This window comes from Taudactylus pleione, unplaced genomic scaffold, assembly GCF_031769625.1.
Source record: "Taudactylus pleione unplaced genomic scaffold, aTauple2 ptg000156l, whole genome shotgun sequence".
NCBI classification, from domain to species: Eukaryota; Metazoa; Chordata; class Amphibia; order Anura; family Myobatrachidae; genus Taudactylus; species Taudactylus pleione.
The window spans coordinates 19,182,091-19,203,224 of record NW_028284558.1 but is presented as its reverse complement, the minus strand read 5'-3'; the positions used below and the strand labels follow the sequence as shown (position 1 = coordinate 19,203,224).

The 21,134-nt window shown below is 44.0% G+C and overlaps 1 protein-coding gene across 1 annotated transcript in view; it reads left to right on the top strand.

Annotated features, from left to right (window-relative positions):
* Positions 1-21,134, top strand: part of LRP1B (LDL receptor related protein 1B) — a 1,691,377-nt gene that overhangs the window by 1,556,535 nt on the left and 113,708 nt on the right. The window contains exons 69-71 of the mRNA XM_088474914.1: positions 1,117-1,246; positions 8,157-8,263; positions 12,001-12,133. Coding sequence (XP_088331040.1) covers positions 1,117-1,246; positions 8,157-8,263; positions 12,001-12,133 — 370 coding nt within the window. The remainder of the gene's footprint in view (positions 1-1,116; positions 1,247-8,156; positions 8,264-12,000; positions 12,134-21,134) is intronic.

Here is a 21,134-nt window from a genome sequence, read left to right as displayed (position 1 = left end):
TAACTATTGGGTCTTTCCCTTTTACATTATATCAGGGATGGGTCTTGTCTCTGACTTAGGGTTGGGGCCAGTTCTGTCCAATTTAGGGGAGATGATACCTGGGTGCTCCAGGTCGCATCAGGGGCAGTGCTGTGACCCACCCTTACATTATATCCTGGCTGTTGCTGGTGTGCAGTGCCTTCTTGCCACACTGAAATTATTAAGATGTAATTAATTATCTAAATCTGCGTTTACATTAGACAACCTGTGTACCCAGCTGACGGCAGATGCGATGGGCGACATATTTTCATAAGTCATTTGACACTGCACGTGCTGGTGAACGACCGCATGATATGTCATACACCAGCCGCATCTAAATGCATGAGGTTGTTCATCAAATTGGCAGATTGAGCAGTGTGTAGGCTCGATCTGGAGATGCAATGAATGACCCTGCTGGAGCGCGTATGCTCCGACATAGTGTGTACACCATTGCCAATGTATGCGATATGTCAGCCTTACATACAGTACATACAGTATCGTCTAAGGTGTATCCACCATAAATAAAAGCTGTGACCTTGTTTACAACAACATTAGGGTTGATAGAGTCTACCATTCTCATAATCCACTAATTTCTTCCCATAGCCCCCCTGTCGGTCTTACTTTTGCGTGGTGAACCTCTAACAATGCAATTTGGTTGTGTTGTTGCTTGGGAAGGAGTGTGATATCATTTGGGAATATGACCAAACTACAGCTCCAAATACATGACCTTGATGAGACTATTGAAAAATAATGCCTATAGAAATATATATACATACAAAATTCCCTATGTAGGTAAATTAATATACAATATTTACAACTGGGATCTGTCAGGAATACTGTAGGTTGCCCGAATATGCCCAATTTATAAAAGCATTGTACGATACAGTTTGGGACTTTCTCTGAGGGATTTTCTCAGAGAAATGGCTGTAAAAGGTTAGCAGCCAAGGAAAGATTACAGAACAGTTTACCCTCTGCCGCAACTTCTTACATGTATTTTTGAGGTTTCGGTTCAACGTAAATATTCTGGTTTTGTCTTGTTGTTCATTTTTTTATCTCTAGGTATTATGGTTAGACTTTGTTTTTTGTCTGTTTGGGTAGAGAAACTGTGAGAATGGCTGCACTAAGGACCAGTTCCAGTGTGCCACCGGTCAGTGCATACCAACTAAGTGGAAGTGTGACGGGCATGAGGACTGCAAATCTGGAGATGATGAGAAGAATTGTGAGCCAGGTATTTAAAAAAAAAAGTATTTTTTTTTTAATATATTTGCAAATATTTACTTTTTTTAGCTTTTTATCTGTAAAGTTGTTATTGTTGGAGGTTGTGCTTTACTAAAAATTGTAATACATATATGTATCAATACTCTTAAATGAATATATTACTAATTTCTTATGCGTTTCTTTAATTAATTTTGTGTCCCTGTTACTGTCTGGTCTTTTAGATTAGCAGTATTTACTTATCCCAAGTTTTTCTTGGGATAATAGCTGTGAGCCAGGCATTAGATTTTCCGGTAACTGATATAACTAGTACAATCCAATATTACTACACAATCACAAAGTGCTGTATTACATGCTCCTCAAGTAAACATACATTCAGTAGCATGTCTATTTAAGTGTGTGATCCATCCTGAGCTTCTGGTTTGTGGTAATTAAAGTCATATATCACCTTTCAGTCATTTTCTTTTATTAATAGAAATATTTTAGGGTGTCAGACTCTATTTTAGTAATCCCTTTAAGATGGTACTTTAACAAAAACTGACAGATGTTAGTTTAATAGGATAAAGGTGTTTTAATATTTTTTTATTATTATTATTGTTCAACAGACATAAAAGTGAGAAATTCCTAAAAGAAAGGGATTTAATCACACTTACCTACAAATTTGTCTACATACATCTATCCTCCGTGCACTACAATTCGCGCTACATATAATGCTGAAGCTCTGTGTGACCCGGTATGCGCCAAGCTTCTTTTCATGTGACTTTTTCCCTTCAAATGCATCTTATTCGCACAGTGATGCAAATAGAAAGCACAAGCAGCTTCTGCTGATTAAAATGATATGCAGCATGTCTATGGCCCTGATTCAGAGCCGGGCGCTCTGACAGAGCGCTCGCTCGGAATCAGGGCCAGCCTTCTTGTTTTTTAGAGCCGCTTCCCGGCCGCTCGCATAGGTGTGGTTGACCACCCACAGCTATAGCGAGTGGCCAGGAAGATGGCTTGCGATGAGACTCTTGTGGTAGGGTCTCGTTGCCGCAAGCCCCAGAGAGATTTTGGCTCTCACAGAGCCGAAATCTCTCCCACTGACATCACTCGTGATGTCAGGGGGCCGCCCCCAAACGGAGGCGTTCACATGGGAACGCCTCTGTTTGGGCAGCCACTCCCCCAGCCCGCCCACCAAAGGAGGAGTGCTGTCACTCAACATTGACAGCACGCCACCTTTGGTACGAGACCCGGAGAGATGGTTTGCCCGTCACTATCCGGGACTAGTGCAGGCGCATGACGAAGCCGGCTCCATTGTGCGCATGCGCACTGGGCCACCATCAACCTGCTTGCGAGCGCATAGCGCTCGCGAGCGGGTCTGAATCAGGCCCTATGTTCTGTGTGCGAATTCGGGGGTATCAGCATACGAAACGCTACGCTACAGTGTTACAGCCTCTGACACTGTAACGTAGCTTTTTGTATGCAGATACACCCGCAATCACTCACACAACATAAGCATGCTGCATATCATTTTAATCAGCAGAAGCTGCTTGTGCTAACTATTCACATCACTGTACGAATAAGTCACATTTGAAGGTAAAACGTCAAAAGAAAAGACGCTCAACGATACCGAGTCACGTCATGGCATGGCGCAACTAGATGGACTGTTTATCGTGCTAGAAGGCTAGATGTATGAGGACACATCTGTAGTCTCCCATTATGAGATTCCCATATTATGGAGAGTCCCACAGCCTCCCTGGAGAACAGGTCACCCTCCTGTACCCAGCCTACAGTATGGTCTATGAAAATTAGTGAAACGGTGGTGAGGGTGATGATGCAATTATCAGCAAATTATGTCATCATGGCCCTGCACCTCCTGCCTGATTCCATGATTCACAGTATTGGGCCACGGGATCAGGTCTAAAAGGATTCATTTCATACCGCCACCTGCATCTCCCTTGTATGTATAATAGAAAAATAAAAGACAAGGCCAGATGATGTCCATTATAGGAAATGCACCCTAGTTGAGAAACACTAAGTTAATGTAACAGCAGTAACAGGAGGCCAGTGATGCATTCATCCTTATGCTATGCCATGCACAGGGATGCTGGGGCAAATAAAAAGTAGCCTGACCCAGGACTTCCACAGGGGTCTGGAGCAGTGGATTACGATGGTGATGGATAGCGCAGCCACCCGGGCACCCATGCGCTCATCCGTGACTGGATTACAGGTGGGGGAAAGTGACAGTGGCAATAGCTTCACATTGTTCTGCTCAGTCACACTCACAGGCTATGCACACATTGGAAGTGTCAGAAGCAGCTGCACTAGGGCCTGAGGTTAAGCTGAGAACACACTGGAGCAATGTCGGGCTGATTTGCCATTTTGTAGCGACAAATATATACTATACAGTATCTCTCAGTGTGTACGCTCAATATGCTCGTGCACTTGGTCGATAGCGACATCGTCAGGTTTGATGTTCTGCACAGCAAACCTGACGATATCGTATGCGATCTAATGTTTTGTTAATGAAGGATGGAACCATGTATCGTTGTAGCATGTATGTTCATTTCCCACTCAAGAGAAATCGTCCGGAAAGTCAGAACAATTGCCGGTAGCCAGCTTGATTACCCTGGCCATATGCGCTTCCACACATACAGCAATAAAGAGCATAGTTTTAGCAACCTTATTAATTAGAATTTCCATCTCTCATTATTTCCCAGAAACAAGCACATCTTGTAGCCTGTGCTGGCTACTTGGCTCCAACTTGTCCTTATGAAGTTGCCCGGGAGTAGTCCTGAGCTAGAGAGCCTGAGGTGATCTATAGCAGGAACAAAGTTTTTCCAGTTTATAAAAGGTGTTTGAAACACCATTGAAAATTAGGCTTTATAGGTAATCGTATTTAGAAGACCCATTTCAATTGTTTATTAAATTATTTATAAATATGAATAGCTTCTATATTTGGAATGATAAGTTCTGAATATGGTGACTGCGTCACCAGGAAAATCATACATTTTCCACTAATTTCACATAAGAAAGAAACACTAATTGACATGTTGTTGATTTTTGAACATTTAAATGAAAGAAATACCATATGAATGACATCCTTACCAGATATTATAAACATTGAAGTATTTATAAACATAGCACTCAAGGCTATCATACTGCTGATCTCTCAAGTAGTAAGCACTTGTGTCAAGCGCTCTCCTCTCTGCAGTATCACCTATTTTACTCTTAACTACATTATTTTATGTCAAATTAACAGCAAACTCTTCATATTTAATATGATGAATCAAGGGCATATTATAGTAGTTTGCTAATGAGAGCAAATCATTACACAACTACAGTACACTGATTAATGAACTCATTGTTTCTCTACCAAATCAATTAAAATGTAACCAAAGCTTACAAGAATGAGTTTTATCACCAAAACGAGTGATACATTTCACTGTATATGATAAATGGTACTCCAGCCAATCAGCTCCCAAGTGTCAACTGTTAGAAAAATGACAGTTGGGAGCTGATTGGCTGGAATTCTGTAGGGAGGGGAGGCCCTGCCTACTTTCTCTCTCCCTTTACAGCTCTCATTGGCTGCCTGACCCCCACTCAGCCACTCTTCCAAGCTGTTTCCTGGTAAGCATGGGCATATATCTACTGTATAATGGGTGCGGTGTGTGTGGTACAGTACACACGGGCCTCTCCTAGAGATTTCTGCATGTGCAATAGCCAAGCCCCTCTGTGTGATGTCACACAGGGGCGGAGCCACAATTGTCTGTGATTACAGCAATCTCAGTAGCAAACTGAGGATGCTCCACGCGCCACTGCTGCATAGATCCTGGCTGCTAGGTGCCATTCTAGGCATCCTGCTAGCCAAAAGAGGCTAGCAGATAAAAGCTAAGAGGGCCAGACCAAATGATTCTGGGGGCTTTTTACAGCCCCCGGGCCTGAGGTTCCCCATCCCGGGTCTAAAAGCACTATAACAGCCTGCATGCTACAATCTCTGCTGGACAGATTATATAGACTGTCACATGAGTTTCGTACATTCAGTGTCTTGCAATACTATTCATTGACATCTGTAGTGTGAACTGAGAAGCTAATTACAATAGGAGTACAATGTTGTTCTACATAGTTTAGTCTGTTTATTTTAAAGTTAAAGTTATTCTGGGCTTTGCAGCTGTTGCAATGTGGAACTGGAAAAAAGAGGTGGTGGGGAGAACAGAGAGAGAGACAGGGAAAGTGGGTGAAAGACTCATAGATAGGGAAGAGACCGAGAGATGGGGGCAGGAGGTAGGGAGATGGAATAAGAGAGAGGGACAGAGAGTGCAAGATCTAGCCACGGACAGTCTGGGAGACATATGAAACATAAATCCTGGCAATGCCAGGCAGAACCGGTACAGTTACCAATGCAGTGCCAATTTATTCTGTAGCTTGTGTTCTTGAGATCTGGCAAATACGGGTCCAAAATACATATATATATTTATTTTTAATTCTTTATTTTTATGGTGCCACAAGGGGTCCGTAGTAGAGATGAGCGGGTTCGGTTTTCAGAGATCCGACTCCACCCGAATTTTGTAGATCCGAGTCGGATCCAAGCCGGCCCGGATGTTCCTGCCTTACTCGGATCTCTCAAATTGAGGCAAAACCATAGAGATGAATTTCGCGGATCACGAGCTTTCGAGAGATATATATATATATATATATATATATATGCAGATAGTGGTAATGGCGCTGAATCCAAAATCAGTCAGATTAATGTTTCAGTAATCCTTGACGTATGCACTCCCAAGTTTTCACGGGTGGCTGCTTTATCTCCCAACACTGTTGTTCCGACAGTACACAATTCTATAAAATAAAAAGTGGAGTAAAGAGTGCCTCCTAGTGCAATATTTTTCAAATATTTTTTATCCACCACCAGGTGCAATCACCTCTATATAGATGGGGGTATACCTTAGTAGGTGGAAACACCACTTGTATATCAGCACAAAAGATTTAAATGGTCCACAATTTCAGGATCCTATGTACACCCCGGTATCATAACTCCATCACGGTAAGGGGTAGAAGAAAAAAGAAAGAACCATAGTGTAATTCTACACACAAATTTTTTTAATTCCAAAAACAGGTGAAAAAGATAATGAAATTCTATTTATTACCCCTTACAATAAAGAAGAGAAAAAGATACGTAGAATTTTAACTAAGCATTGGGGGATTCTTAAAACAGATGGGGTGTTAGCTAATATTCTACCAGATAAACCAAAGGTGGTCTTTAAAAAAGCAAGAAATCTGAAGAGTATATTAGCACCCAGCCATTTAAAAGTGAAGTCACCGATAAATATGTGGGAAAGTCAACGTGTAGGCTTTCACAAGTGTGGCCACTGTAATATTTGCAGATTTGCACATCCCATTTCAAAGCAATTTACAAATTTCAATGATTCAAAAAGCTTTCCAATCAAAGAATTTATGAACTGTACGACTACATGGGTTATTTATGTATTGGAGTGTTCCTGTAAGTTGAAGTATGTGGGCAAAACCAAAAGACCCTTTAAAATGAGAATACAGGAACATGTACGGAGTATTAAAAATAAACAGGATAGTGAGCAGGGGCGTATCTATAATGGGTGCAGGGTGTTCCGGGAACACTGGCCCCTGGGTCCAGTGGGGCCCCGCACCGCACACCCTGCACCCATAATATTGTAAGTAATATTATGGGTGCAGGGTGTGGAGTCCCACATCGGCACGGGGGTCCGGCGCTGTAAAACGACTGGAAAATTGCCGTGGCAGCCATTTTCCCGTCATTTGTGCATGCGCAGTACAGGGAAATTGGGCGCCGCGGCTATTTTCCCAGTGACCTGTGCATACACTATATACTCTGGGCACACTCTAGTGCCCAGAGTCTATAACTCAGGCGCTGGCCGCGCACAGTTCAGTACGCTGCCGGCCGCTGGGCGGAGAGGAAGGGGCCCGTGTCAGAGACTGCACACGGGCCCCCTCCTCTCTAGAAACGCCCCTGGCTGTGAGGTAACCAAAACTGACTGGAAACGAGTGGAAATAAATGTTATTGAGGTTATTAATACTGTAGGAACAAGAAAAGGCACATTTTATGTGATTTTAGCTGTTTTTTTTATTTTTTAAGAAATAAATCCAGATCAAAACCAAAACAAGAAAACAAAGCACGGAGGTGAGGTTTTGGCAAAACCAATCCAGATCCAAAACCAGGGGAGATCCAAAACCAAAACACGGGGGTCGGCGCACATCTCTAGTCCGTAGTGCCTTAAAATGTACATACAGTAAATGGAAACAGTATATAATAAACAAGAAAATAATTATTTGCCATACAGAACATAGCAAGACATGGACATGGTTTATATTCATTACTGCTTCAGCAGTCATAATACCTAAATACGCAGCAGAGTGGCAGCACCCAAGGCCAGGTGACGATGAATGCAGCGGGGAGGGCATGGTGATATACTGTAAGTGAGAGGAAAAAAAGCACATGAGAAAAGCAGGCCCTGCTGGTGACAGTTTACAGTCTTATATAGTTATACACACACGTGTGTGTATGTGTATGTGTGGTGTAAATTGTTTCTTTTGCTTAATAATTCCTGTTTTCACGTCTGTTAAGGCAAGCTGTGCACATCTCTTGGAACAAATGACTGATTAAAAAGAAGAGTGATAACGCTGTTTGGAAATAAGAATGTTTACCCATATGTATACAGTATATAATTTTAAATTGTATAGAGATGGCAATGAAGATGTAGGAGGAGTGGGCTACAGCAACACCTTTAATTGGAAGACAAAATTAGTACAGAGAGAGCAAGAAATATCTCCCCTCCCTTAAATTTCACTTTATCACCAGACAAAATGTGTTTATGATATATATATATATATATATATATATATATATATATATATACACATAATATGCATATTTTCTTTGTTTTCTTTGACAGCCTCTCCAACCTGCTCTGCCAGTGAATATGTCTGTGACAGTGGGGGATGCATCTCAGCATATCTCAGGTGTAATGGTGAATACGACTGTGCCGATGGCTCAGATGAGGTGAGCATGAAAAATACTTCCTTTTAAAAAGATTACTACAATACCATTTTAAAATAAAAGTATTGAAAACACACTAAGGACAAACTAAGGGCCTGATTCAGAGCCGGACGCTATTTGCGGTTGTTCGTTCTGAAAAAAGGGGTGGCTATTCAAATGAACCGTTCGCTCTTTGCGGTCTGTTCACGCCTCTATGTCTGAACGAGCGAACAAAACTTGCGGTCGTTTTATTGGAAACTACGCCCGCTGGCCACTCGCATCCTACATCATGTCCGCTATTTATTAGATTAATCGAGTACATCGACCAGCGTATGAACTGCTCGCTATTCTTGTGGTTGGTTTTTCCTACCGCAATCTTGCGAGCAGTTCTGACTATAAAATAACCCAGTGACGTGGTCAATGACGCTGCTGTATTAATTTTGCACACCGATAAAACGCCCGTTTTGACCTTTAAGCAAGCCTGTGTTCTGATCTCCACTCCCCGTTTTCAAGCACCTTCCCCTGTTACCACCCACATACGCCTCCTCCTGTCACTCAAAATAGCAGGCATTCGCTATTTAGCGAACAAACGATTTTCGGCCGCACTGACTGGTTCGCGCATGCGTATTACAATCCGTACGCATGCGCATTTGGGCAAACATCGCTCGGAACGAACGAGCGGACATGACGTAGGATGCGAGCGACCAGGGGGCGTAGTTTTCCAAAAAACGACCGCAAGTTTTGTTCGCTCGTTCAGACCTAGAGGCGTGAACAGACCGCAAAGAGCGAACGGTTCATTTGAATAGCCACCCCTTTTTACTGAACGAGCGAGCGCAAATAGCGTCCGGCTTTGAATGAGGTCCTTTGTCCAGTGATCTCCTCTTCATGCTATTAGATGCTATTGATTCCTAATAGTCACTAGACGCTATTTAGCGTTGCAAGTCGCTTAAGAAAGAATTGCTTTCCAGTTCAATCATGTGATTCCAAAGCACAGAAAGTTATTTATGTAAAGAAAAAGTAACATGATGAAAGAATTAACAATTTGAGTAAAAAGCAATAATAAAGTACAAGCCGATACATACGCATGCGCACTGGTCCCAGTATACAGTCATCAATCCAGACGTCTGTGATAATCAAAGAGAATGTCCGAACACTGGAATCGGAACACCGCTTATATACCTTACAGAGTTCTAAGTTAACAAAGGGACTAGTTGACAAGTTTCCATTGGTTCTTGCTTCTGGATAATCTGGTCATTGGTCGATTCATACGGTGTCATCAGGGGCATGGCTCAGTTCTCCAACGGTCTCTTTGTGTAGCTACCCTCCGAACAACTGGTTAATACTGGCTACAACACTACATGCATGTTATAACATTTCTATCCAATAACTCCCTATCATCCATAATTAGCGGACACATGATGCGACTTTTTTGCCGATAGATATGGATGTCTGCAATTAAACAGGGATTTAGTATGATACCAAACATGACATGTTCACTGTATTCTAAACCTTAGATCTCGTTTAAGTACATATTACATCATAATTATTAGCTAAAAATACCTTTAATAACTCTGGTTATTAACTATAATGTGTGGGAACCATCTTGATGTGCGTCTGTGTTTTTGAAATAGCAACTATATACAAAAGAGCGTCCATGTGTAAGTGTGTGCATACGCATATGAGCGTCTGTGTATATAAGTATATACAGTCAGGTGCATAAATATTGGGACATTGACAGAATTTTCATATTTTGGCCTCTATTCACCGCCACAACAGCTTTGAAATGAAACAAACAAGATGTGCTTTAACTGCAGACTTTCAGAATTAATTTGAGGGTAATTACATCCAAATCAGGTGAACAGTGTAGGTATTACAACGGTTTCTATATGTGCCTCCCACTTTTTAAGGGGCCAAAAGTAATGGGACAAATAAAACAATCCTAACTTTCACTTTTTAATACTTTGTTGCAAATCCTTTGCAGGCAATTACAGCCTGAAGTCTGGAATGCATAGACATGACCAGACGCTGGGTTTAATCCCTGGTGATGCTCTGCCAGGCCTCTACTGCAAATGTCTTCAGTTCCTACTTGTTCTTGGGGTGTTTTCCCTTCAGTTTTGTCTTCATCAAGTGAAATGCATGCTCAATCAGATTCAGGTCAGGGGATTGACTTGGCTATTGCATAACATTCCACTTTATAGCCTTAAAAAACTCTTTGGTTGCTTTTGCAGTATGCTTCGGGTCATTGTCCATCTGCACTGTGAAGCACCGTCCAATGAGTTCTGAAGCATTTGACTGAATATGAGCATATAATATTGCCCAAAATACTTCAGAATTCATTCTGCTGCTTTTGTCAGCAGTCACATCATCAATAATTACAAGGGAACCAGTTCCATTGGCAGCCATACATGCCCACGCCATGACACTACCACCACCATGCTTCACTGATGAAGTGGTATGTTTTGGAACATGAGCAGTTCCTTTCCTTCTCCATACTCTTCTCTTCCCATCACTCTGGTACAAGTTGATCTTTGTCTCATCTGTCCATAGGATGTTGTTACAGAACTGTAATGGCTTTTTTAGATGTTGTTTGGCAAACTCTAATCTGGTCTTCCTGTTTTTGTGGCTCACCAATGGTTTACATCTTGTGGTGAACCCTCTATATTCACTCTTGTGAAGTCTTCTCTTGATTGTTGACTTTGACACATATACACCTACCTCCTGGAGAGTGTTCTTGATTTGGCCAACTGTTGTGAAGGGGTTTTTCTTCACCAGGGAAATAATTCTTCTGTCATCCACCACAGTTGTTTTCCGTGGCCTTCCAGGTCTTTTGGTGTTGCTGAGCTCTCCAGTGCATTCTTTCTTTTTAAGAATATTCCAAACAGTTGATTTGGCCACACCTAATGTTTTTGCTATCTCTCTGATGGGTTTGTATAGATTTTTCAGCCTAATGATGGCTTGCTTCACTGATAGTGACAGCTCTTTGGATCTCATCTTGAGAGTCAACAGCAACTGATTCCAAATGCAAATGTCACACCTAGAATCAACTCCAGACCTTTTACCTGCTTAATTGATAATGAAATAATGAGGGACTAGCCCACTCCTGTCCATGAAATAGCTTTTGAGTTGATAGTCCCATTACTTTTGGCCCCTTAAAAAGTGGGAGGCACATATAGAATCCGTTGTAATTCCTACACTGTTCACCTGATTTGGATGTAATTACCCTCAAATTAAATCTGAAAGTCTGCAGTTAAAGCACATCTTGTTTGTTTCATTTCAAAGCCATTGTGGTGGTGAATAGAGGCCAAAATATGAAAATTCTGTCAATAACCCAATATTTATGCACCTGACTGTATACATTTATATGTGTGTGTGTTATGTGCATCACTGTATGTGTGTTGTGAATATGCAGTTTAGCGCAACAGATTGCCCGACGCAAAGTAGCGTCGTGGAAAACACATCGTCAGATCATAGACGATTAGATTGTCAGATAATAACTGTACAATGATCATAACCAATTATTTGACTTTGACAATGCGTTTGACCATGACTTTAATGTAATGGTGGGGGTCTCAGGGTTTCTTTCAAAATGGAAAGAGTTGTCCATTGGAACATTTTATTTAATTTTTTTTTGTTACGGGGTTACTACGGGGTTAATACAAAATACAAACACAAATTTTTAATGTTTGTAATGTTTGTGATTTGAATACGTTAAAAGCACATGTTGAACTATGTTGTTTCCCCTTTTCATTTTCCTCTCACAGGTTGATTGTGTGACGGACTGTAAAGAAAACCAGTTTCGCTGCAGAAACAAGGCCTTTTGTATACCAGTCAGGTGGCTTTGTGACGGAATCCATGACTGTGTGGACGGAAGCGATGAAGATAACTGTGAGAGAGGTTAGAAGTCTAATTCCTTCCTTTATCTGCCTTTCTCATGCATCTCATTTGCTCTGTATGCTCTAATAAACTAAGGATACTCATGTGGACTATAAGGCTGATAGATGAAATGACTTGGGAACATACCATGGGCCATTGCCACCAATCTTCATCTGCTTAAAATGATGGGAATTTTTTTAGTGTCAAACACGATGTTCCTTGGTGTCATTTAGTTTCTTATAGCTTTTTGATGAGCATTACCAGGCAAGGTTCATAGAGACAGGCAAGGCAAGGTTCATTCAAGTACAATCTTTCAAAATAAATGCCCAGAGATGCTACTGTATACTGTAAGTGTACACTATACAAACAGTACATTTTCAAATATTGTTACAGGTTTTAAGGTGTTTAAGTCATGATTTTTGTTGGCAGCAATTTTAAAGCCATTATTGTGAAGAAGGTAAAATGCTGGATTACTGTGTGTTCCCCGGCTAGAGGCTTCCATGTGCATGCACAGGTCCAGAACATGTTCAGGAGGACAGAGCAGCAGCCTCTTCTGAGCATGAGCAGTGGAGCCACAAATGGGTAGAGCATGAGCCCGGTGGATGCAACGGCATCTCCGGGATCACCCCCAAACTTTAATATGCACTGCTTTGCCCCTGTGTGAGACCTGGGTGCCCAGTGTAGCGATACAGACTTTTCTCATCGGCTTTGCCATTTCATGGAATTCCAATCAGCACTATATTTCTAAATGCCCTATTTCATGTGATTATTTGTCTATAAATAGAGCTGGGTCAGTTCTTTTTGGTGTGGTTGGGGTATTACAGGCTGCACTTAAGAATAAAATCCATTGGGAAAATGTGCATTGTTTCACTCCCCAAATGTGGTTTCAGGTGAATCTTTTGCAAAACAGCCTTAAAAATGTAATTCATTTCTACATCTATCCTGAGAGATAAGAGGTATATATTTGGCTCATCTATAGATAAACTACAAGATGACATTGTATTGAGTTTATCAGATTAAGGGAAATTGTAGTATTCATTGTATATCTCTTGGGAGATGGCAAACCTCTCATTGGAACTATATTCATTCCTAAGATTTATGACTTGGTAAGTGAATTTATTCTAAATATGTAAGGTTCTCTTTTGTAACTTTACAGTTTGATGTTATCTTTTTTCTCCTCTGTGTCCACTTCCATAACACAACTAAGATATGGAGACACTTTATGAATGCAGTCAAGCTTAAACTAGCACTTTATTGAAACAGGAAGAAGATCTAAAAAAAGATTCTTAAAAGCAAAAATTAAAGAACACAGGAATAATAAATAGCACATAAGGAAAATGCTGTAATATATGAAAATATCATTATAAAGCCATGCATGTCCAATACAATAAATGATACATCAAGTTATAGAAAGGTTTAAAACCTATTAAGTTAAAATTGTATACGTTATTATTAGTAGTAGTATTATTAGTATTATTAGTATTATATTTTATTGATAATACATCACAAAGGTCTGCTGAGCTTCACATTGGAGTTTTGGAAGATTACACAGAAACAAATAGCTTCTGTTTACAGGATACCCAATAGGGTAGAACAAGTACAGATTGCACAGTGATCCAAGAGTGATGGATAGTAAAGCACGTGGGGACCAGAGATGCAAGGCAAAAAGCATAAAGCAGGCCTGTGCCCAGGAGAATGTTTGCAAGAGACATGGCTAGGCATACTGAGCACAAAGGCTAAAAAGAAGTAATGCCAAGGGGAGAGGAGGACATTTGGAAAGTGTAGGCAGTAAAATATGAGGAACAACTGCCACGCTTGTAAGAGTTTACCATCTGGAGGTAAGTGGACGGATTCCTAGAGGGTGACACTGAGATGGAAGTAGGTGTGGGAACAGGGCCGGATTAAGGTCTGTGGGGGCTCCTGGGCAACAAACATGTAGGGGCCCCTATTAAATGTGGACAGACTGGGGGTATGCGCAATGGAGACCTAATGCAGAGCCCACAGTAGTGGTGCCCCTTATGCAGTGCCCCCAGTAACTCCCCGTATGCAGAGCCCACAGTAGTGGCGCCCTTTATGCAGTGCCCCCAGGAGTGGTTCCCCTTATGCAGTGCCCCCTATGCAATACCCCCATTAGTAGTGCCCCCAGTAGTCATGCCCCCTGTAGTCATGTCCCCAGTAGTAATGCCTCTTGTTGTAGTGCCCCAGTAGTAATGCGCCTAGTGCCCACAATAGTAATGGTCCCTGTAGTAGTGCCCCAGTAGTAATGTCCCAAGTAGTAATGTCCCCTGAGTATCCCCCCAGTAGTAGTGCCCCAATAGTAATGCCCCCCAGTAGTCATGCCCCCTGTGGTAGTGCCCCAATGGAAATGCCCCAGTAGTAATGCCCCCTCTAGTAGTGCCCCCTGTATAAATGCCCCAGTAGTAATGCCCCCAGTAATAATGCCCCATCTAGTAATGCCCCCTGTATAAATACCCCCAGTAGTAATGCCTTCCGAGTATTACCCGCAGTACTAGTGCCCTCTGTATAAATGCCCCAGTAGTAAAGCCCCCCGAGTATTGCCACCAGTAGTAAAGCCACTTGCAGAAAAGAAAAAGAAAACCTAATACTTATCTTGAGCCCCGCTTCCGCTGCCGTCCGCTCGGCTGCTCCTCTGCACTATCACGTCTCTCCCATAGTGCACTGCGGGAGCCAGGAGCCAGATCTCCAGCCTCCGGCTCCGACTGCCGCTGCGGGGAGGGAGCCGGGCTCCCACAGTTACAAAATCTCAGCGGGCGCCCGGCAAGTAGATCCTACTTGCCGCGCCGGGCTGTGGTGGGCAGGAGGAGGCGGAACTGGTTCCGCCTCCTCCAGCCCTTTACGTGTGGGGGCCCTTTATGTATGGGAGCCCAGCGACGACCGCCCCTGCCACCCCCCTTTAATCTAGCCCTGTGTGGTTAAGCCAGAAGGAATAGTGTTAAGGAGGAATGGTATGCTCTCAGAGGCAGAGTCCTCTTCCCTCATGTACTTTTCCTTGTCTCACTTATATCATCTCCTTTCCACTGCCAACAACAGCACCAATCCTTTGGGTTTGGCCACACTGCTGCTTATTTGGATATTATGACTGCCGCAGCAGCAATGTTTATAAACCTGGTCTATGTTCTTCTATTTTCTGCTATTTTGTGTACTGTAAGTCACTTTTTTATTGTTTTGTTCATATTTTTTCTATTTATGTACATACTTTGTAAGGCGCTGCGGACCCCTTATGGGGGATCAGGTCACATGGTTGACAGTAACCATGTTGACATTCAAAATACCGATATAACAATGTTGACATTAGAATGTGTACATGGTTCAACATGTTGACAGGCACAATGTTGACATGTCCGCAATGTCGTCACCTGAAATGTTGCCACCTGAAATGTCCACATTCTGAGAAATGAAAGGGAAGGAATAGAGAATGATTAGCGACAAACTGAGCTCACTTCAGCTACGATGGGAGATAACTGGGGCCTCAAATCCACACCAGGCACCCCAGGTGAAAAGACACCATATACAGACCCTCCTGCAGCTTGAGATGCCAGGAGGTGAGTCAACATCCCCACCATGGAAATGAACAGCCTTGTGACAGCTTCTACATCCAAAGGTGCCCCAGGAACTGTAGCAGTGCTCCCGATGCCCCCAGCTCCCCCTGAAAGCCGTGCATGCGCACTTGCACCAGAGAACACTAAAGAGGTCATTCCTCTCAACTACCGGTCCACCCACATGGCAGCAGAGGCATTTGGGATACAGACAGGAAGACCCCCAGCATGGTGATCCTATTGTCCCACCACCATGATGTGCCATGGAAGCAGCACCTTCTAAAAGGTTGGTGAAATAACCACTAGGCTACCATGCCAATACCTAAAAATCGCTGTGGCCAGGAGTATGTACCATGCTGGATATGTCCTCACCTGCAACAGCCTCCATCGCAATGGCCACTTGCAGGGGTCATGACTGTTGAGGTCCCCGATTGAAGAACAAAAGGGGTTTCTAGTGGTGCTGGGCAGTCACTGCAGGCTGTGACAAGTTAAAAGCACTACCTCCCTCTGACAGGGCAAAATGAGGTGCACCTGCGCTAGGTCACAGATACTGAGTGGTCCTGCAGCATCGAGATATCGAGCAGGCACTGGAGCAGAGCTATGGGGGTGAGATATATTGTAAGAAAAAAGCAGAAAGAAAGAAAATTTGAAGAATAGACGTAGATGCAGCAAGAAAGAATGGTACAGTAAGATCAGGATAGGATTAAAAACTACCAGTAAAACCAGCACATCCCTAGTCAGAAAGTCACAGGAAAAGAGTCAGAGCCCGACCTACAGGGGCGTCTTAAGAGAGGAGGGGGCCGTGTGCACTCCCCATGCGGGGCCCCCTCCTCTCCACCCGGTGGCCAGCAGCTGACTGACGCGGCTGGCCAGCCACCGGAGTATTAATAGACTAGAGTGTGGCCGGAGTCTACTGCGCATGCGCAGAACACCGGGAAAATGGCCGTGGTGGCTATTTTCTGGCGTTCTGTGCATGCACAGTAAACTCTGGGCACTAGATTGTGTCCGGAGTCTACTGCGCATGCGCAGAACACCAGAAAAATGTCCGCGGCGGCTATTTTTCCGGTGTTCTAAGCAGCGATGACAGCCGCCGATGAACCACGGACAGGTAAGCTTAAAATAAAATGGGTGCAGGGTGTGCGGTGCGGGGCCCCCCTGGACCTGGGGGCCCGTGTGCCCCGCACACACTAAGCTAAAAGAGAAAACCCACCCAGACCACACCCCCAACAAAAGTTATCGGCTAGACATTTCAGATCACTAATAACTCCTAAAACTATGGAACCCCAAACGGCCACTCATAGGCAAAACTAGAGATCTGGTAATGGGTGGTCCCAGTTTTAGCACATCAGATATTGTGTTACTGTTTCTTGGAAAAGAAAACCGTATCACACACACACAAGTGGCATCTGTCCCCATGGCATTACTCTGTGTAGGGAGGGACCTTGTGTACGTGGCGTGGCCTCATGGACAGGGTGCGTGGTTACTTGGGAAGGGTTTATGGCCTTGCCGCCCGAACCCCAGTGGTCCAGTGTGGTGGGGGGGTTCCAGAAGTATGGGTGAGCGCTGTGCAGTGCCGGCTGCCTCCCACTGTCAGGAGCCGAGTGCTGCACTTAATGCTACAGTGCAGCACCCGGCTCCTGTTACCTTGGTGTCACCCCTCAGCGGGTTTTTGGGGCCCCAGTCAGTTTGAAAGTCTTTCATTACCTATATGGTAGTTTCTCTGCAACAGGGAACCTCTGAGGAATTTGAGCCTCACTGGGCAGTGTCTTCAGTCGGTATTCAATATTCATGCAGGAGATCACATTGTCTGGAAGATGCCTGTTTACGAAGAAATATAACCCATGTCATCATCATAACCAGATAATATATACTGTAGTAACAGAAGTTTTTGTGCAGGAAAAATGTGAATTTCCCTGATCAAACTTCTGTGTCTCTCCAGACCCCCCAATGTCTCCATCCCTAGGCCCCCCTGTGGTTCTCCAGGCTCTCTGTGTCTCTCCTTCTCCAGGCCCCCATGTCTCTCCTTCTCCAGGCCCCCCTGGGCCTCTCCATCCCCAGGACCCCCTAGGCCTCTCCATCTCCCAGACCCCCTGGGCCTCTCCATCTCCAGGACCCCCTGGGCCTCTCCATCCCCAGGATCCCCTGGGCCTCTCCATCCCCAGGACCCCCAGGGCCTCCCCATCCCCAGGACCCCCTACATCTTTCCATCCTCATGCCCACCTGTGGCTCTCAGCCTCATTCCCCCAGCCCCAGTGTGCATCTCTCAGCTCCATTACCCCGGCCCCAGTGTGCGTCTCTCATCCCCATTTCCTTGGCCCCAGTGTGTGTCTCTCAGCCCCATTCCTCTGGCCCCAGTGTGCATCTCTCAGCCCCATTCACCTGGCCCCAGTGTGCGTCTCTCTGCCCCAGTGCATCTCAGCCCCATTTCCATGGCCCCAGTGTGCGTCTCTCAGCCCCATTCCTCTGGCCCCAGTGTGTGTCTCTCAGCCCCATTCCCCCGGCCCCAGTATGCGTCTCTCTGCCCCAGTGCATCTCTCAGCCCCATTCCCCCAGCCCCAGTGTGCGTCAGCGTCATTCCCCAGCCCATGTCACCCCAGCCCTGTGCAGTTAGCTCCAACCTTAACTCCAGCCCCCTGTGCAGTCAGCCCTAACCCCCACCAGCCCTCTATGCAGTCAGCCCTAACCCCAACCAGCCCCCTGTGCAGTCAGCCCTAACCCCAACCAGCCCCCTGTGCAGTCAGCTCCAACCTCCCCCCCCAGCCCCCTGTGCAGTCAGCTCCAACCTCCCCAGCCCCCTGTGCAGTCAGCTCCAATCCCCCCCAGCCCCTGTGCAGTCAGCTCCAACCTTCCCCCTCCCAGCCCCCTGTGCAGTCAGCTCCAACCTTCCTCCTCCCAGCCCCCTGTGCAGTCAGCTCCACCCTTCCCCCTCCCAGCCCCCTGTGCAGTCAGCTCCAATCCCCCAGTCCGCTCCAATCCCCCCCCCCCCTGCAGTCGCCGCCGCAGCTAACCTGCTCAGTGCTGCTCCATCCTCTGCTCTGTCTGCGTCGCTGCTTGTGGGAAGAGCTGCTGCTGGGCATGCGCAGTAGCTCCCCCGGCGGTCATTTTTTTAATGGTAAGCTTCTGTGCATTGCGCAGAAGCTGTTGACTGCAGAGCTGCCCGGATTGCAGCGGGTGTGGGAGGGTGTAGGGCGGCTGCCGGCCACTGCCCTGGATGGCGGTGGGCGGGCAGCGGAGGTTTAGCAAACTTGGCTAATGGGTGGTCCTGTGCACCCCCGGACCACCCCCCAGTTTCGCCTATGCTGCCACTATCTACTGTAGGTGTTTAATTTATTTCCTGCTCATAAAAAGAACTCTCTTATCAGTATACAGATGTGTCCTCATACACAGTTACAAAAGTTGCGGCAAATAGCCTCTCTTGTTGTACCAGGTCTTTCTCACTCAATATGAGTTTATTTATTTACATAAATAAAACACGAGTGACAAAACAATTTTGCTAGATTACACTGATTAATTTGATGTGTGACATATACAGTATATATATATATATATTTTTATATATATATATATATATATATATATGACTGAGTCTAAATCTGTACATGAAGTGCCATGGTGCTGCGGCCATGGCTTTTTTTCATGCAAAAAAAATAACAGCACCGTATCTCTAGTACACTTGTTTTTCTGCGTCTACAATGCAAATAAGACGTAAAATTGGTATGCTACAAGTTTAGGAGTGTCTCAGTTGTGCTGTGCGTCTTGCACCATATGGTGTATAGACAGTAGGTATATGAGGACACATCTGTAGTAAAAATGGCATGTAAAACTTATATATTTATACTAATTTACCATTTTAGCCTGCATTCCTCCAAATCCCCTCCACATATGGACAACTCCCCCCAAAAATGTAAATTAGTATCCTCCGAGAACACTTGGGTAAAGAAGCACCCGTGTACAATTGTCAGGCAAGGTCCTTGTGTGTGATTGCCTGGGACTTCCATTACACTTTGCTCCAGATCAATTTGGACCTTGTCTAGCAAAATATTGGAGACAGGTATGAATGTCCAAAGGTAATTGTCATCATCCTCTGATCAGGCTCTGTATTCTTCAGGGAAAAATTGCCTGACCATTTTCTGAAATAGTATAGGGGAGGAGGGCATGGTCATAATGTAGGGTTGTGCGATTGGTGCCACTGTCCTGGATGGAGGGCCCAGAGGTTGTCACTGTCGCTGCACCATGCCACCTGTCCTTAGGACACTCCAGGAGCTGAACTTTTTCCTGGTCCTGGTGCCCCTTTCCATTGTGACATCATGGCATCAGATGTGTGGGGAACTGGGTGAGCACAGGGCACATTATCACTCTGCTACATCCAAAGAGAAGAGTAAAAAGTACATTCTGAATGTTAAAAAAACAGCTGAAAACTCCTAAAAGTCCTGAAATACACGCAGAACTATTTTATAATAGAGCCAGTGGTATATGATTAATGGGAGAAGGGTGTGCAGTGCACATTGGTCACATGAGTCATGTTTCCAAAAGTTAACTAAAGCTCCTTACAGTAGATAACGTTCACTTTTTTGTTTAAAGATCTTAAAGTTATCCTATAGTTTTCTCATGGGATAAACACTCCTGGTCCAAAAAAAATAAAAATGGAACTTAAATCTAGGGCATTAAGAGCTTTGGTTAAAAAATAAATGGCTATTTTGTTTTCATTAAAAAGAATTTGGTTGCATTAGAGTAGCCCCAATAGACCCAGTAACTATTATTTATATAGTATCTACAGATTCAATTGCATTACAGAAAGTCAGAGCCATAACTAGACTTTTTGGTGCCCTGTGCCAGAGAGAGCATTGCCCCTCCCGACCCATTTTTTAAATAGGGACTTAAGATAGAGCACCTGAAAAAGGGGCTTGGCCTCATGGGGAAGGGCCAGGGAAGAGATAGGGGAGGCCAGGAGATGCTGGGGATAAAAGAAGAGGAAGCTACATGGGGAGTACAATTAAGTTTTTTACAAAAAAAACATTAAACATATTTCACATTCTTGTAGATGTTGACCAAATGCAATAAACATAATTTACATTGAATACATATCTCTATTTGCGCCTTGATGTTTAAAATACAATTATCTAACTCTGCTAATTCGACTACATATTGGTTAAGCATAAAAATGACCTGTAACCTTGTATTGTGAAAATAAAACCTTTTTTTTTTTTTTTGCTTTCTTTTTATTTGCTTTTATGAAAAAGGACTTATTTTTTATTTGAATGCTCTCCCACCAGTGTTGCATTATGGATTAGCCTTCTCAGTTCTTGCCACATTGGGCTTAATGCTGAGTTGGGCAAATGTCCATTTGCATAGTGTAAAATAAAATCCATACATTTGTATTATGAATGCCCCCCCCCCCCAAAAAAAAAAAAAAAAAAATTTGCCTATTCACTAAGTAGACCAAGTACTTTAAGGGTGTATTTGCA